The 18,581-nt window shown below is 49.3% G+C and overlaps 1 protein-coding gene across 2 annotated transcripts; it reads right to left on the bottom strand.

Moving 5' to 3' along the window:
• Positions 1 to 1,868: 1,868 nt before the first annotated feature.
• Positions 1,869 to 16,354, bottom strand: H3-4 (H3.4 histone, cluster member). Of its 2 annotated transcripts, none has more exons than XM_070518000.1 (2): positions 15,247 to 16,354; positions 1,869 to 13,265 (listed from the first exon to the last, which is right to left on the bottom strand). In XM_070518000.1, the coding sequence occupies exon 2, from the start codon at positions 4,362 to 4,364 to the stop codon at positions 3,954 to 3,956; it is 411 nt and encodes a 136-aa protein (XP_070374101.1). In that variant the 5' UTR covers positions 4,365 to 13,265; positions 15,247 to 16,354; the 3' UTR covers positions 1,869 to 3,953. The 2 variants fall into 2 exon arrangements, with proteins under 2 accessions (XP_070374101.1, XP_070374100.1); XM_070517999.1 differs by having other exon boundaries at positions 15,335 to 16,353.
• Positions 16,355 to 18,581: the final 2,227 nt, after the last annotated feature.

Below are 18,581 nucleotides of genomic sequence, written 5' to 3'. Positions count from 1 at the left end.
AGAGGGACAGCAAGAACTAATACTAAAGCTAATTTTAATTATAATGATAGTCTATGGTCAGCCTGGGCTGTGGCACTAATACCCCAAACTAGGGGCTCAAACCACAGACATTTATTTCAGCAAGCTGCTTCCTTCTGAGGCCTCTCTCCTGGGTGTGCAGATGGCTGTTGCTGTGGAAAAATGCATTTCTGTGATTTCCTTTACACTCAATTCTCCATTTCACCTCTGGCACCTCTGATCACCAATGTGAGGGTTCTTCCCCCACTCCAAGCAGTTCTGCAACTGCAGCAGGAGTCCCACCACTTACCTGTGTTCTGACAGTGTCCACCTGGAGATGGCACTGGACCCCAGGGGTCGAGGGCTTGGTCCCGTGAGCGCCCCACTCCAGATGCCAGCTCCACGTCCGGGTGTCACCTGCGCTCCTGACCACCAGCTCCAGATCGGAGGTTCCCCAACCCCTCCCTGGTTGGATCAGTTTGCTGGAGCGGCTCACAGAACTCAGGAAACAATTCACTTGCCAGATCGCCGGTTTATTGTCAGAGCATATAACTCGGAACAGCTAGATGCAGAGACGCATGGAGCAGGCACAGGAAAGGGCTCTGAGCTCCCAGGCCCTCTCCGAGCACACTGCCCTCCTCCAGGCACCTCCACGTGCCCGCCGACTCACAAGCTCTTGGAACTGTCCTTTTGGGTCTTCTGGAGGCTCCATCACACAGACTGATCAAATCATGGCCCACTGGTGGTCCATTGAAGCTCCAGCCCCTCTCCTCTCCGGGGCTCCAGGGTGGGACTGAAAGCTCCAGCCTCTAATCACGTGTTTGGTTCCCCTGGCGACCAGCCCCATCCTCAGGGGCTGTCCAGAATCTTCTCATTAGCATAAGCTCAGGTGTGGTTGACAGGGGCTTGTTGTGACTGTCAAGACTCCTTTATCGCTCTGATCACAGGAGAGTCCAGGGGTTTTGGGAGCTCCGTGCCGGGAACAGGACAAGACCGCATCCCTGTTTCTTACTGTAAATCACAACATCATAGCTGTCGTCTCCCTATGTCCTCACATGGTCATCTCTCTGTGCATGTCTGTGTTCTAATCTCTTCTTATAGGGAGCCAGTCCTATGGAATCGGGGTCCACCCTAATGAACTGACTTTACCTTCATCACTTCTTTAAAGGCTCCATCTCCAAGTCCAGCCCCATTCTGAGGTTCTGGGAGTTGGGGCTCCATATGAATTGGGGGGGATCCAGTCAACCCACGACAGATAGCAGACACACTGAGCGCACCCTCAGTTGGATTGTCTCATGATTTTATGACAGTCCTCTGTGCTGGTTACTGACGTTCTTATGCCCAAAGGCTCACGGCCCAGCTCAGGGCAGGGGTACACACCTGGGCCACAGACTCAGGTAAGAAGAGAGCATCTCCTGGAAAGACTGCAGGATGGCCCCAGTGGGATGGCTGGGGATCGCAGACAGTGGGGCTGGCAGAAGATGAAGAAATAGTTGTCCCCTAAGAAGGGTCAGTGAGTGAGGCTGAGAGGATGTCCCCTGATTCCTCCTGCCTCTCCAGTCAAGTTCTAGAAGCAGAGGCCATGCCTGCTCCCCGCTGCGCCCCAGTCCAGGTGCAGCCCCAGCTGCTTAAGTCTGTCCCCTCACGGAGCACCAGCCCCACAGGGCCCTCATGAATGCACTAATGCACCTGCTATGCCAGCCCCTCCATGACGGCCTGTCCCGTGGGGCTCCCAAACCAGGAATCTCATTCCCTCATAGATTGCTAGATTCTCCATGTTCGTCCTTTCTTTCAGGGAAGCACGTTTTTCTTTGGAATGCAGACAATATCTCAGGCACTGAGGACCCTTCCTGCCCCCTGCAAAAATCAGGGTATGTATTCACAGCCACAAGGAGCATAAAGAGAAAGACAGACACTTGATTTATTTCTCTTATTAAATAGTAAAGGCATGCACCAGAATATAGCACGCATAAGATATCAAGAATAGGAAAATTAACATCCCCCCTGCCCCTGTCTGCCCCCTTCTGCCATTAACCACTATCTCATCATGCCGGCTTTCCTGTTCAATTCTACCATGTGTGTGCGTTTTCCTATCAAACACATTGCTGTCTGTGTGAATGTCCCCAGTGATTGTGGCCGGGTCTCCTGATTTCCTAATGGAATGGTTTGTCCCTCTCATAAGCACCACACCCTCAGGCCGGCTCCGTGGTGCATGCACTGTCCCAAGACTTGGGCACAAGGCAAACAAATGTGCACACTGCAGTTTCATCTCCCACGTGATTAGGATGGGCAGAAACAGACAAGCTCATGTCTTAATTGTAGTAGTTTTATACTTTCATAAAGCTATTTGAATCTTCCAGCTGATACTAAATTGGTTCTCCTTACAGACACCTGAAAGCTCTTAAGTGGAGAAACACTCACGCAGTTATGGTCTGCTTCAGACGAAGATATTCACTTATTCTGTTTGATAATTACTGAGCCACCCCACCTACACCACGAGCGAGAGAACTCCTGGCATTTCCCCTCGTGGTGCTCTCTCCTCGTCCTGCTTTCACTGTGTTGGGCGGTGGCTGGAATGTTCTCTGGAGAGTGAGAACGTGGTCCCCCAACAATGCCCTGGCAGCTTTGGAGCCAAGTAGTTCTGAGCAGAGGATTCCTGTGAGGACACGTGTGTTGGAAAGGCTTCAGTGACTATCCATTTCCTGACCCTGAGGGACTTTGGTTACTTTCTTCCTTTATCCACACTTCTTTTGCTTCTCTTTCCTCCTACTGTTAGCTCCTCACCAATCCAGTCCTCATACACCAACTGCCCCAGGTCGCTCAGTTTTCCATCTCTATCTCCCCCTCATCCATTCCTTCACTAGCCCACCCCTTAAATAGGAAAACTCACCAATATCAAGCAGAATGTGCAATGCCAGACCCTATTCTGGATACAAAGAAGAGAATGACATGGACCAGCCCCTCCACTGGCTTAGTCTCCCACGGAAAAGTAAACTTTTATCATGATGGTTCAGCATACCCTGCCAAGAACACATCTACATCCAGTTCCCCCAACTGTAGCCTATCTCCCAAGTTCCTTCTCCCCCAAGGCCATACAGCAGGAAGCGGGGAAGCTCATGCAAGCTTAGCTCTCCAACATCAAGCAAAACTTCACCAAGATAAGGACTTCCTGAAGCACAGGACAGGCACAATGTCCGCAAGACTTTATTTAGAAAGGAGTCCCGTGTTGAGGGTTAGAGCTGACTTGAACCAGAATATGGCTGTGCCCAAGCACAAGGCTTTCTGGATGGCCCTTCGAGGATCTCACTCATTATATACATCTTAAAATTTAGAAAGTTACTTTCAACCTTCAAATCCGTCGTGTGTGCCAATTTGCTTGACGCTTTTCAATCTACTGGATAACTGCTGCATACCGACAGCACTGAGCTGACACTGAAGCATCTTCCACCTTAACTGCTTCTACAAAGCTCCTTCACGTGGCTGTAAGTACCTTGAGAGCAGATATCACAGGACAGTAGGGAAGGGATTGGCCAGTGCTAGGTTTCTTATTAAAGTTTTAAAAGATAAACGACTCTGATCAGCACCAAAGGAGACATAACTACCCTCACACTTCTGTCCTCACATCAAAACTCAATTTCTCTCAATACAGCTACTCTACTGCAGCTAGTTAACGTCACTGGTTACAGGGTTTCTCACTGAAACAGTCTAAGTTTGGACACCTGCTTACAAGTGCACCCACATGGGGTCAGGCACTGCTCCCGAAGTTAACTTATGGGACAAGCAGTCTTCAGCATTAGGGTTGGGACTTTCTCTCCTTAAATCCCCAGCAAGGAGCCTAGCCAGCACAACCAGTAAGGCATCAGCCAGTAGAAACGCCAGGCCTTACAGCACCCTTTGTGAGCAGATGGTGGCTCTTAAAAGAGCCTTTGGGGTGAGAGTGGCGACTGCGCTGCTGCTTAAGTGCGGTCCCCACGGATGCGGCGCGCCAGCTGGATGTCCTTGGGCATGATGGTGACGCGCTTGGTGTGGATGGCGCACAGGTTGGTGTCCTCGAAGAGCCCCACGAGGTAGGCCTCGCACGCCTCCTGCAGCGCCATCACGGCCGAGCTCTGGAAGCGCAGGTCCGTCTTGAAGTCCTGCGCGATCTCGCGCACCAGCCGCTGGAACGGCAGCTTGCGGATCAACAGCTCCGTGGACTTCTGGTAGCGCCGGATCTCACGGAGCGCCACCGTGCCCGGCCGGTAGCGGTGCGGCTTCTTCACGCCGCCCGTGGCCGGGGCGCTCTTCCGAGCCACCTTAGTAGCCAACTGCTTCCGCGGCGCCTTGCCGCCCGTGGACTTCCGCGCTGTCTGCTTCGTGCGAGCCATAGCCCCAGAAGCGTCAAAACGCTGCTGCTCTGCTCGCCGACCGCCGGTGCCGGGGACCGCGGCGCGCCCGCTTTTATAGAGACTGACGCCCTCCCATTGGTCAGCTGCCGGTGGCGCGATGGCAGGCTGTGCTCTGATTGGCTCATGAGGCGCTCCGGGGAGCCACCCGTCCCTTATCTTGGCGTCGCTCGGGCGTGGCCGGGCACTCTGGTGGCTGTTCCCGGGCTTCACAGACCGCCATCCACAGCACTCCCCTGCGGACCTGGTAGGTCCAGGTCGGGGTTCAGTTTGGGGTCCCGTCGCGGTGGATGTCGTCGTGAGCGTCGCCTCTCCCTGCACAGCTCCCTGGTTTCCCCTCAGCACTCCCCTTCTACTCCTTCACGAGCCAGGGCTGAAGAACTTTCTAGAAGCTCACACTCCTCATTCAGGCTTTGTGTGGTGACAGTGTTGAATTTTCACCCAGCGATGGTTAAAGGAATCCTCCACTCCTTGAGTCTTGCAAAAAATCCCTTCCCCATGTGATTCAGTGAGAGTCAGGGACATCCCCTTGTGGACCCTGGACAACACCAGGCACAAAGCCTCCAAATCCCCATCTTCACCTCATCCGTGGTTAGCTGAACTCTTGACCCCACTGATCAACTGGAACAAGATGCTCAGTTGCCCAGCTTTGGTTCAGCTTGTCTCCTTCCCTCCGGGGCCCTGGTCTCTGGCCTCTCCTGAGAACTGATCCACCTCGGTGTCAAGCCTTCCCTGACCCAATGTCCCATCAGCCGCCCTGACTCCCGCTTCCCCACCCAGTTCTTTCTAACCTTGTTCACTCCTCTCTATAAAAGGGAATCTCTGTTGCCTAATCCTGGAGACCTGCGGATCTAGCCCCACAGCTGAAGGGTGGCAGAATATGCCACTCAAGTGCAAGGATTATTTTGAGCTAAAGGCACTTGAAAAACACATGCAAGAAGAAGTTTTTAATCTCTTCTTTTTCTTCCTGAAAACAAAAGTTAAAATTCCCATGTGAAAGATGCCCATGTATACCCAAAGTAAAGAAACATTCTTGTCATCGAGGAGGGGAAGGTAAGCCCAAGAAGGTTCTGCACAAAAGACCTTGTTAAAATAATTTGTATCTTCTGCTAGCTTCCCGTATGTTTTAGTTATTTTTCTACAATTCCCTCTCTTTGTTCAATCTGGTATAAAAGCATTTAGGTTTTGCCACTTCTGTGGGTCTTCATTTTCTTATGAGGGCTCCCGTGTTACTTGTCACATAAGACTTAAATACTTTTCTCTTGGTAATCTGTCTTTTTTAGACACCTAAGATGGGCTTCCTAAGAAGCTTCTGAAGTGGGGGCGGTCTTGTAGGACTGAGCCCTTAACCTGTAGGGTCTGATGCGATCTCCAGGTAGACAGTGTCAGAACTGAGTTAATTGCTTGGAGGTGGGAAGAAACCCACACCTCAGAACTGGAATCGGAATCATAGTGCAGGGCTCCCTAAACCTGAGGCCCCCAGCGGATTCTTGTTCTCAAGCAGGTCTACATCCGGCCTCCAGCATTTATCAGAATGACAGTCAAAGTGCTTCTACCTGTTAATGCTCCCGCTGCTTCTGCCCCCAGCAAGCAGCTCTCACCTGTGACTATCTGCATGTACCTGTCTCTCCTGATTTGAGAAGAGGCTCTGCGACAACAGTTCTCTGATGGGCCCAAAAAAGTCATTAATTTTCAGTGTGTTCAGCTTTTCTGTCAAGGACGAGAAGGATGACTTCCAAGCTCTTTACATGTCAAGCTGAAACCTGAAGTCTCTGTAATGAGACACAGAAACACCTGCAATTTATCTTGGGGACAAAGTCACAGATATCACCAACACCAACCACCGTGCAAGGGAGGGAAATGCTACCCGTGGGCAGACATTACTGAGCGTAAGGACGCAGCTTTCCCTAATGGTGGAAGTTTGTGGGTCCCCTTCCAGGCGATGACTCCCTGGAAGAGAGGATGCTTTCTCCACTTTGTCAGCTTCCACTTTAAGGAAGATGATTGAGGGCTGATACTTGCATGAGGCTCGAGAAGGACAGGACGTGCCTTGAAGCAGGGGCCAATTGGGGTCACATCTCCTAACTCTGCTCATTATAGGACTCCGATCCCAGGAAAACTCAGAGAACACACAGACACCCAGGAAAATAAGGAAAAGCAGAAAGCACCTAGTGATGATTAACTTTGTGCATCAACCTGATACACTACAGGCACCCAGATTAAACATGATTCTGGGTGTGTCCGCGAGGTGTTGCTGGGTAAGATTAGCATTTGAACAGTTGGACAAATAAAGCAGCTTGCCCTCCCCAAGCAGGTATCATCCAAGCAGTTGAAGGCCTGAATAGAACAAAAAGGCAGAGGAAGGCGGAATTCACCCCTTCTGCCGTGACTGAGCTGGGACATCCCTCTTCTCCTGCCCTTGGCCTCCTGGTTCTCAGGCATTGGGGCTCAGAGCGAATGGCCCCACCAACTCTCCTGGGTCTCCCCAGCTTGAAGATGGCAGATCCTGGGACTTCTCAGCCTCAGTAATCACATGAGCCAATTCTTTATAATAGATCTCTTTCACTCTGTATATCCTATTGGTTCTGTTTCTCTGGAGAACCCTGACTAATACACACCTTTTAAGAGAAAAATGAAACTAAAGGTAGCAAAAGCCCCCTAAACACAGGGCCTGTGGTGTTTGAGAACATCTAATCCATTTCATGAATACAGCTTTCTTAGTGTGGGTGGCGACAGCGGTGAACTAGAGGGAGATTTGAGGGCCCTGTGGTGAAGGGACCTTTTTGACAAGTCAGGGAAATTGGGTTGGATCCTTTAGGTTACAGACAGTCAAGTTTTTGAAAAAAGATATGCCGTTAAACCTTTTTTTAAGAGAGATGAATTCTTTCATGAATGGCCTCTCCTTTCGAGCACGCTCTCACTTGGTGCGTTCATTGCAACAGACGATCAACCGTCACATCCCCAAGGTGCCAACGGCCTGCGCCTGCTGCTGCCTGGCAAGCTGGCTGAGCACGCTGTGTCGGAGGGCACCAGATCCGCCACCAAGTACACCAGCTCCAAGTGAGGCACTGGGAGCAGCTGAGCAACCTGCAGAACCAATGGCTCTCCTCAGAGCCCCCTCCACTACCAAGAGAAGAGCTGTGGTACTCATCAGCTTTTGTTTCAGTTTGCAGCAGGAAATAGAACAACATAGCACACTGATTTAGAAAAGAAATTTATTTTGCTCCTCCCCTGTTATGGGCTGAATTATGTCCCCCCCCAAATTCATATGTTGAAGACATAACCCCGAGTACCTCAAAATGTGACTGTGTTTGGAGGCAGAGTATTAAAGTGGAATGAAGTCATTAAGGCCCTAGTCTAATATGACCAGTGTCCTTGTAACAAGGTCAAATTTGGACACGTAGACACGCGCAGAAGGAAGACAATGTGAAGAGACACAAGGAGAAGACAGCCATCTACAGGGAGAGAGGCCTGAAACAGACACTTCCCTCACGGCCCTGAAAGGAACTGACCCTACTGACACGTTGATTTTGGACTTTTGGCCTCCAGACTGTGGGACAACAATTTCTGTTGTTAAGCCACCCACTCTGCAGTACCTTGTTCCAACAGTCCTAGCTGACTAATACGTGCCTTTAGTGGTTTCTATTTTAACGTGTCTCCTTTCATATGTCTCACCTATGGCCAACCTGGCAGATTCACCTCTATCCCCAGAGGGAAGAAAAGTGGCCCCATCCAAGGCGCTGGCCAGCGGTATATATGCAGGTTCCCTGGGAGAGGCTGACCACCACGTCCTGGGTGTGTTTTCGGGGGCCGGCTCTCATCCCCATCATGGACTGGGTCCTTTGGTCAGTGTTTCCTCATATGATAGCACGATGCTTTGCATCTTTCCAGATTTTGCTGTTTTACTTTCAGGTGATCTTTCCAATCATCACAAAATTTAAATATTATTCTATTGTCTTAAATTGACACATGAATATTGGGGCACAGTTTTTACATGACTGAGTCTGGCTGAGTGAGGAGGCAAAACCTTCTGCTTCTTAAGTCATTTTTAACCTTCTACAGATTTTTATGCATTTCTTCATCCCATTGTTTACACACTTTCATCAAGATTACTTGTGGGTGATTTTTTGCTGTACTGAATGGGATTTCCTCATTACACCTTCTGTTCACTGTCTGTAGTGGATACTGACTTTGCACAGCCATTTTGTGTTTGGACAACTGCAATCTCTCATTTCTGTGTTTCGGGGACCTTTCGGAAGGTTTGCTCTTTGTTGAATACTGGGCGACAATGAATATTCCAGAATAATGGTAAATAGGAATGATGATGGTGGTGTTCCCTGAGTTGTTCCCAACTTTCATGGTAACTACGCTCAAGTAATTTACCAACACGATGCTGGGCTTTTGCTGATCCTAATTTATAAAGATGAATAATTTTAAAAATGATGACGGATTAAAGATGCCTATGAGCCTTTTCTTTTTAGACCTAAATAAGGAGACTCATATTTTCCCCAGTACTAACAAAGCCATTCCATCATTCTTTCAAGAAATTCCGATTCATCATTGTTATCGTCATTCTTTTGATGCACTGCTGGAATCAATTTGCTAATATTGTAGTAGAATTTCAATTTGTTTCTAAATGATGCTGGACTGAATTTTTCTTTTTTTTGGTGGGTCATCTTCATGCATTTTAATAATATCATTATATTTTCTTTAGAAGAAAAAAAATGAGATTTTCTTCTATTCTTTATTTTGGGAGAATTTGTTTATCCATAGAATTTTATATTTCTGAGCAGCTTAACAGTAATTTGCCTGGAGGCCTGGCATTTCTTCAATACTTCAGGGCTTTAAAAATCTCTAACTCATTTAAAATACTTAAAAACAATTTTGTTATGAGCATGTATAAAAGTTGTATTATAGTCTTCTTGCAAGGAATAAACTAGTCGCAGCCCAATTAAAGAATTTTTCTTTTAAGAGAGATACTTACAAGAAAAAATAATAGTTAGGAAACCATCATTAACCTAGATTAGAAACAAACAGTTGGTGACAGTCCTAGGATTTTAAGTATGAGAGAATCTCCAGACAGGAAAGGAAGAAGTAAACTTTCTCTATTTGCAGATGACATGATCTTGTATTTAGAAAATTCTTATACTTTTAAAGAATTTTTCTGCCTCTTTTTAATATATATATATTTTTAAGATTTTATTTTATTTTTTTCCTTTTTCTCCCCAAAGCCCCCCGGTACATAGTTGTATATTCTTCGTTGTGGGTTCTTCTAGTTGTGGCATGTGGGACGCTGCCTCAGCGTGGTTTGATGAGCAGTGCCATGTCTGCACCCAGGATTCGAACCAACGAAACACTGGGCCGCCTGCAGTGGAGCGCGTGAACTTAACCACTCGGCCACGGGGCCAGCCCCTCTGCCTCTTTTTTATTTCCTTCTAGAGGATCTTTACAAGTTTTTTTCTTTTCAAATAATAAAGAAAATCCTAATGGGATTATGTTGAATGTACAGATCAATTTAGGGGAAAATAGATTTTTTTTTCAAACTTGTTTTAATAGCCAAGAAACAGGTCCCTCTGTTTTATTTAAAACTTCTCTGTCAACCTCTCAATGAACTTTATATTTTTCAACAAAATAAATTCTACTTTTTTTGAGATAATCTTTGTCAATGTTATTTACTGTAATGAGTGAAATTTCCCCATTAGATTTTCCTCTTTCATTTGGAGGCAGGAACGATAATGTTGCATTTGGTTGAATTTCTGAGTGAGCCCTTCATTTGTGTTTGGTTCTTTCTCCAGGGCAATGGCTCTCAGACATCGACGTCCATCGGAACTCCTGAAGAGCTCGAGGTAAAAGGGGGGCTGGGCCTCACCTCTCCTGACTTGGTGGGTCTCGGGGGGACCCAAGAGTCTGCATTCCTAACAAGTTCCTGAGTGATGTTGATGCTGGCCTGAGACCACGCTTTGGAAACACTGCTCTGGGATTTCCAGGTATTAAATACTCTCGAATAATTTGAAATGTGTACCATTTACCTTTTAAAAAAGATAACTATGTCTTATACTACATTCTCTCATAGTCCAGATTACAGGCAACACTGGCCTTGCTCATCACTTGGGGAATGATGTATTTCACCATCATAATCACGCTGGGGCTTTCTTGGAGAGCTACTTGTTTTTATCAGGAAAAGACGTCATTAATTTATTATTATCTTACCAAAAGTTTGCTATTTATTAGAGAAAGACAACTATCCAGTATTAGTAGTTTTAGTAATGATTGGGAATGTTTTTATTTTCATATGTATGAACGTCACGAGTCATACATGTTCCTGCTCATGCTCCCCAGGTGGTCCTCTCTGGAAGGGCGGGTCATATCCTGAGCTGGCTTCTAAGCTCTGACTTCTGTGAAGCATCTTTCTTATTCCAGCTGGAGAAAGTTCTCTGCTTTTAAGGGCTCTTGAGGTTAGATGGAAAATCCAGGATAATCTCCTTATCTTAAAGTCTGTAACTTTAATGACAGCTGCAAAGTCCTGTTGGCCATGTGACATAACTTATTGACACATCCTGGGGACTAGATCTTGGGTGGGGGAGGTTGCAGTATGCCCACCATGGACTCCTGTGCTCAGATTTCCCTTATGACCTATTTGCTGTCCATTCTTCAACCACTGAGGGTGTGGAGTAAGAAAAATCTCACATCCTCACATGGACATTCATGGAAGGCCCAACAAAAGGGGATAAAACGAAGCTGGAAGTTTTTGAGAAAAATGAAATGCCGAAACTCGAGTGTGCAGAGAACCCTGATGCAAAAGCAGAAGGTTTTCTTACGTCTCTGAGCGTCTCGAGGGGAGGGATATTTGCCTGCTTGCATGAATGACTGTGGGCTCATGGGAGACCTGTGGGAATTTGGAGTGAGTAGATACTACGGTTATACACAGATACCAGACGTGTCCAAGGCAGAACACGTCTGCTCTCATGGGGAAGAAATGAGGACAGTAATAGGATTGCACCCTCCTAGCATGTATGCTGAACACATACAGAGCAGTGACTTTGGTTATGACCATATGATGGGGGTCATGCCAAATAAGGTGACCTCAAAGGCTTTGTAGTTCAGTCTCGAGAAGAACAGAAATAATGTGTTAAATAACTGCATTCTCTCCCTTAAAAAAATGTGAAATTTAAAACACATACAAATATAGACAAAATGGTAAAAAGAACTAGACTTCAGCAATTATCAGCCTAAGACCAATTTGACTCATTTATACCTCTACCCTCTTTTTGCTCAGATTATTTTGAAAAAAATCCAAAATATTTTATCATTTCATGTGCAAATATTTCCCTGAGTTCTTAAGCCATCCCAGTCGACTGAAAGCGTGTGGTTTAATATTTCAGGGATGCAATTAATCACCCTCACCAACAGATGACAGATCTTGTCTTCCAGGTGTTTATCACCAACAAACCTCAAGAGTATGCCACACAGGGTTTACAAGCATGAATGTTTTCACGATGGTAACAGCAAAGTGGCTTTATGAAAAACATCACCAGGAGCAGAGCATTTACCCAGCGTCCTGGCATGTCAGTCAGCTTGGGCTGACATAACAAGTACCACAGATGGGGCGGCTCAAACAGCAGACATTCATTCTCTCACAGTCCTGGAGGCTGGAAGTCAGAGATCCAGGTGTCAGCAGGGCTGGGTCCTCCTGAGGCCTCTCTCCTGGGTGCGTAGATGGCCATCTTCTCCCTGTGTCCTCACATCATCTCCCCTCTGTCATGTCCGGGTCCTAATTTCCTCTTTTTTATAAGGACACCAGTCGTACGGGATCAGGGCCCACTCTTGCGACCTCAGGCAGCCTTTGGACTCCAGCTGCGACGCAGGCTCTTCCCTGGCCCCAGCCTGCCCTACAGACTTCACACTTGCCAGTCCCACCCACCGCCACGTGAGCTAGTTCCTTAAATCTTTCTCTCTAAATCCCATTGGTCCTGTTTCTCTGGAGAATCCTGACTGATAAAACCTGGAATCAGCATTCTCTCTTTTCTCTTTCGCCCATAGTTTTAAGCAGGCCAAGTTCTTTTCTGAGTTTATCATTTTTTTGTGATGCTTTATCAAATGCAGCTTATCAATCCACTCACGCTATCAACATTATCTATCAAAACGAGCGATGGTCTTACCACATGACGAGAAGTACAGATTTCCAACCTTATTACGTAGGCCACTTTCCCTGCCACCATTTCTTCTGAGGTAACCCTGCATAAAGATAGCCCTAAAGCTCGGTGACCTCAGCAGCAAGCCCCAGGGCTGCTGGTACCATGGCTGCTGGCTGCAGATTGCAGTTCTGACTAACATGTTCTCTCTCTGGGCTCAGGGAGCAGCTCCCCTCCGGGGTGTGCAGGTCTCGGGGTGAAGACAGGAGTGCAAGGCTGGCGGTAACTTGCGTCGCCTCCTGAAGCCCTTGCTCCACAAATGGTGCACCACCCCTTCCACCCACCTGCCATTCGCCAACTGGGGCCCGTGGTGTGTTAGCTTCTTGGGGCTGCCCTAACAAACTACCACAAACTGGGGGGCTTGCACTAGAAATTTGCTCTTCCAGTTCTGGAAGCCAGAAGTCCAAGATCAAGTGTCCGCAGGCTGCACTCCCTTCAGAAGCTCCAGGGCCGGATCCTTCCTGCCTCTTCCAGCTCCTTGTGGCTCCAGGTGCCCAGGGTTTGTGGCCACATCAGCCCAATCTCTGCCTCCATCTTCACCTTCTCTGTGTGTGTCAATGCTCCCTCTGCCTTCCTCCCATACAGAGACACACGATTGCATTTAGGGCCCAGGATGATCCAGGATACGCTCCATCTCTTGAGATCCTTGATTTACTGCATCTTCTCCATGTAAGGTAATATTCACCGGTTCCTAGGAGGGGGAAGATAATATTTCACTGGGCAGCCATTTTTTGAGCCAGCCACACTCTGTCACACCCAAGGTCAGCAGGGCAGGGCAGTTTGCCCCTGGGAGCAAGGAGTGGGGCACACGACTGGGGGACACTTGCAGAACTCAGATCACATCAGTGCAGGACACATCTACCTCCTCTCATGATTGGAAACTAAAAGAAGGAAACTGCATACTGGTGACTTGTTAAATTTTTATTGCTAAAAGGAGTGATTCAGATGGAACAAAATATGCACATAGCCCACCTGGCTCTGCCAAAGTGGAAGGCCACACAGGAGTTATGCAGAAGGAGGGAATGTTCCTGTCGTCAGTGGTGGCGCCAAAGAACCACGGTTTTACCCAGTGTCACTTCAAATTAGGTAAAACCACAAGGATGGCAGAAAATGCCAAAGTTGCAGTGGTTTTCATGAAATAACTCTAACACATTCTTTGTTGGCTATTCACGTGTGGAACAGTCACCAGAGCCAAGGGCAGAGCCAAGTACGTGCTTTTAGAAATATTTCTCCTTTGTTTCTACCACATCCTCACTTGAGACAACCAGAGGCCTGGGAATTGTGGAGGCCGCCAGTGATCCCAGTGACTCTGAAGGTCAGTCTGTCTCTGCAGGACACCTACCTCACCGTTAAAAGAGAGAACGCGAACAAAAGAAGCAAGAAGAGCAGAGTCCCTGCTCTCCACGCAGACAAATATCATGGACAAAACAGAAGCAGCATTTGCTCCCCTCCCAATACGGACACCATCACATGTGAATCCAGTTCTACAGTTCTGTCTGTGAGACTAATTTTCATGAAGAGCAGAACAAATGCCTTGGAGTGTAGTTGAATCCATGCCTCGAGTGCAAAAAAACAAACCAAAAACAAAAAAAGTTGAATCCATGTCTTGAGTCAAAAAAACAAAATCCAGTATGTTTTCCACACTACCAAGCAATTCTCCAGTTCTCTGTGGACATAGCGTGTCCCACGAATTTAACTCAGTTCCGACACTATCTACCTGAAGACAGCATCAGACCCCTTAGGCAAACCCCCCACCCCTTCAGATGCCAGCCCGAAGTCCAGGTGTCACCTGGGTTCCTGACCACAGGCTCCAGACCGGAGGCTCCCCGAGCCCTCCCCGGCTGGACTAGTTTGCTAGAGCGGCTCACAGAACTCAGGAAACGTTTTGATGCCAGATCGCCGGTTTATTGTGAGAGCATGTAACTCGGAACCGCCAGATGCAGAGACGTACAGGGCAGGTCTGGGGAAGGGGCTCTGAGCTCCCACACCCTCTCCAGGCGTGCCACTCTCCCTGAACCTCCGTGTTCACCAACCCGGAAGCTTTCTGAGCTCATCCTTTTGGGTTTTTCCGAGGCTGCATTATGTAAGCTTGATTGATTAAATCATTGGTCATTGGTGATTGATTTAATCTCTAGGGAGGTCAGGAGGTGGGACTGAAAGTTCCAGCCCTTCTGATCACCTGGTCGGTTCCCCTGGGGACCAGCCCCATCCTCAGGGACTTTCCAGAGTCACCTCATCAGCATATGCAAAGACACCTTTATTTCTCTAATCTGAGGAAATTCCAAGCATTTCAGGAGCTCTGTGCCAGGAATGGGGACGAAGACCAAATATGTATTTCTTGTTATAAGTCACAATATCACACAAAACAAAAAAACCCAAATCAAAATCCTGTGATGGATCTGAAATAACTTGTCGCTGTCAGAAAGCAAAGATACTTTCAACAATTTCAGGGGCTACGCTACAAGGACAAAATAGACGTTTATTTTAAAGAGTCTCCTTCTGGGCCACAGGTGACAATTTGAACATCACACAACAATAACGGCTAATTAGAATACGTTTAGCTTATAAAAGGAGAAAAGTTAATAGTGCAATTACAACCATAAGACAATAAAAGGACAGAAATAAGACTTGCATTTTTACAGATTTTGCTAAAAAGGAAAGAACTGACATACTCGGGTACTTGTTTCTTAAGCAGATGTCTGTCTGTAACGTTTAGATGTGGACGTGTGTATCCCTCGAAGCAGGAAAGAGCGAACAAACCTGGGAGACGACCTGGGCCGGAGATCCGATGGGCGCTGAGCAGAGGGGCGGCCGGACCGTCGCGCTCGGGGAGGGCGGGGCCGGCGGGCCGCGCGGGCGGTGCTGCGGGGGGCCTGGGGCGGTCCAGCCCCGCGCGCTCGGGGACCGAGGCGTCACGTAAGCCATCACCAGACACGGCGACAAGGGCTCCCTTTCAGGAAGAGCACGCCCTAGCCCTTACACGTAGGGACAGCGCGACCCTGCGGGACGCCAGTGACATCAAGCGTGCAAACCCGAGAGCGTCCAAGGTCCCGAGCCCGGGGGAGGGGCGGCGAGGCGGAGTCCGGAGGGCGCAGGGCAGCGCCAGCATCCGGAGACCCAGAGGACGGTTGCGCCGCCAAAGCGGGCAGGCCGAGAGTTTTTGAACTGACCAACCGGGAAGCCTGCCCCAGTGTAAACAAGGGCGGCAAAGGCTTCCTGTTTCCCGCTGCGAGACCCGAGCACAGCGCGCAGGAGCCGGAGCCTCCGAACCCACCGTCCGCCCTGCCACGCGCGCCAGAAGCCGCCTGCGACCGTCCCCTGCACCCCAACACCCCAGTATCCCCGCGCCCTGCCTCCCCGCACCCTTCTATCACCGCGTCTCTTGTCCCTGCGGCCCTGCATCCCCTCACCGGCACCCCTGCCGCCTGGCACCCCGCACTGCGGAGCCCCCGTGCCGCGTCGCCATCAGGAGACGGCCAAGTCTCCCGCTCTGCCGTCACCCGCCTGTGCGCCACCCCGCCCAGCGCGTCCCGGTCACACTCGAGACCCCCAGAGCATGCGCCGCATCCCGGGGCGCGGGCCGGGCACTGCAATCCCGGCTCCCGATGACGTAAAGCCCACGATCCTTTTTACATTTCAGCAAAAACAGCCTTGCGCTCGCTCCCGGAATGGCCTCTGAAGAGGCCGCGCCTTCAGACTCCCTTTGCAGCTGTCTGTCGCATCTCGGAGCCTGCGGGAGGGTGGCTCTCATCCTTAGGTGCCTAGTTTTCTTTTCTTGGAAACTTCCTCCAAATCAGAACTGGACCGTTGTAGAAAAGGATCCAGTGGGGCCGTTACTTAGTGCGGGGGGACTGAGGGCGCCCAGCGGCGGGATGGCACACCCTCCCCGCTCTTTGCCTGTGTGGTCCTTGGAGCTCAATTTCATTCCTTCTCTGCCCCCATTGACTAGAGGGAGAAGGAAGCCTTCGTGTGTGTGTGTGTGTGTGTGTGTGTGTGTGTTTTTAAATTTCATTCACTGAGTACCTGCGATGTGCCTGGCACGGCTCTGAGCACGGGGAGGAGGGCGGCGGGGGTCTCAGAGGAAAAGTGCCTTCCAGGAGCTACATCTGTGGGGAGGAACATGACCCGGGAAGTGAGACAGTGTTGCAGAGGTTGACCAGCTGAGCAGACATAGAGCACCAGAGGCCTGGGCAGTGTTGCCCGGGATGGTGGAGACTGAGATGTGAGCCGAAACTTGGAGGCCCCTAGAGTGGGGAGCGTCCTGTCTGCTCTGGGGGTGGTGGGACGCCTGGGTTTGGAGGGACTGAGACCAGCAGCGGGTAGAAGGCGCTGGAATGTGGCAGGAGGCCGGTCAGAGGTATATGGAAGGGCTGCCCGGGCAGCGGCGTGGAAGGATTGGGGCTGCTACCTGGCAAGCACTGTGCAGCCCCTGCGGGGTTCTGGGCACGGGGGCTGCCTTCAAGGGCTTGTGACCACATAGCTAAAGCTTTTCTGGCTAGAAATGTGACATCTAAAGATAGAATTTTACAAATAGGAGGATGGTGAGTGTATCACACACAGACGTGCGCCCCACTCCAGAGTGTTCATTAGCCGTCAGACTCGAGAACCTGAAGTCCGGCACACCTGTATGGGCGCCTGCTGGGCTGTGCCATTCTAAGCGCGCATGTCCTTGGGAATCAAGCCGGACAGGTTTTCTCCTCTGGTCGGGGAGACCTGAGAATCACCCCCAATATCCAGCGCTGGGAGAGGTGGAAATGGAGGGGTTCCACAGCAGTAGCGTGTCAGGCTCATCTGCCTGGGGGCAGCCTCGGACGCCTCTCAGTGGGGGACGCTGGAGGCTAAGGTGCCCTCCAAGCTCACCACAGTCATGGCGCAGAAGGGTTCACAGGCCCGTTAGAAAGCTCAAACCACGGGGTTTATTAAGTCGACTTAAACCTCGCAGCAGGTAGGAAAAGATGAGCGAGGTGACAAACTTAGGAAGGGTGTCAGGGGAGGAAAGGCAGCATGCCTGATCCTGATGCACGTGTTGGTGGTTCGGCAGCTCCCTGTTGCCTTGGCTCCCCGCTGATGGCAGGATGACTAGGACCCGGGCCAAGGCTGGGGGTGTGGGCCAATGCGCACCGGTGCAACCTCACAGCACAGGATGTCCTGTGCAGAGCCCAGCAGTGGCTGACTAAGACCTTATGGAAATTGAGTGCCTTGGGGGGGTCCTGAATGCTAAGTGCCTGTTGCATATACTGGCTGATCCTGAATATTTAGTGCTTTTTATATACTTACTGATCCTGAATATGTAACGCCTCTGGTACACTTAGCGAGCAGATCACTGAGTGTCCGGATGCCTCACATTGACCTGGGTCTTGGCCTTCCTACTCTTCTGTCTTAAGACCCACTTGCTCTTTTAAATTTATCTTCAAACATGATAGGAAACTCACCCCCCGACCACCGCCCTCCACCTTTTCTTCTTATCTTCTGTAGCAGAATTTAGTATTCTAAAACAATAGAACCAATGCCCACTCCCGGAGGTGGCTGCCGGGTGGAGGCCTGGAGAGAGTGATGGCCGAGGGGGCTCCGCATTGGCCCATTCAAGAACCGAGTGTGCTTCTTCCCTATGGAGTTTTCAGAGTCCCTTATGTGTTCTAGATTCTAGTCCTTATTTCAGATAGATGGTTTGCAAATATCTTCTTCCAATCTGTAGCTTGTCCTTTCATCCTCATCTCATGGGCTTTTGCCGAGCAAAAGCTTTTAATATTCATGAGATCAAGTTACCAGTGTTTCCTTTTACGAATCATGCTTTAGGGCTCGCTCAAGTCCAAGCGCTCTTTGCCTAGCCCTGGATTCTGAAGATTTTCTCCTATGTTTTTCCTAAAAGTTTTATAATTTTATGTTGTATATTTAAGTCCGTTATTTGAGTTAATTTTCACAAAGTGTGAGATTTAGCTCGAGGTTCATTTTCTGCGGACATCCCATTGTTCCAACACCACTTGTTAAAGGTTCTCCTTCCTCCGTT

The sequence above is a fragment of the Equus asinus genome, chromosome 9 (assembly GCF_041296235.1).
Source record: "Equus asinus isolate D_3611 breed Donkey chromosome 9, EquAss-T2T_v2, whole genome shotgun sequence".
NCBI lineage: Eukaryota > Metazoa > Chordata > Mammalia > Perissodactyla > Equidae > Equus > Equus asinus.
The sequence above is the reverse complement of the archived record's forward strand: the minus strand, read 5'-3'. Positions and strand labels throughout refer to the sequence as shown.

What these genes read in the sequence shown, in the direction of transcription:
- H3-4 (XM_070518000.1), bottom strand. Translation starts at nt 4,364, where the DNA reads ATGGCTCGCACGAAGCAGACAGCGCGGAAGTCCACGGGCGGCAAGGCG.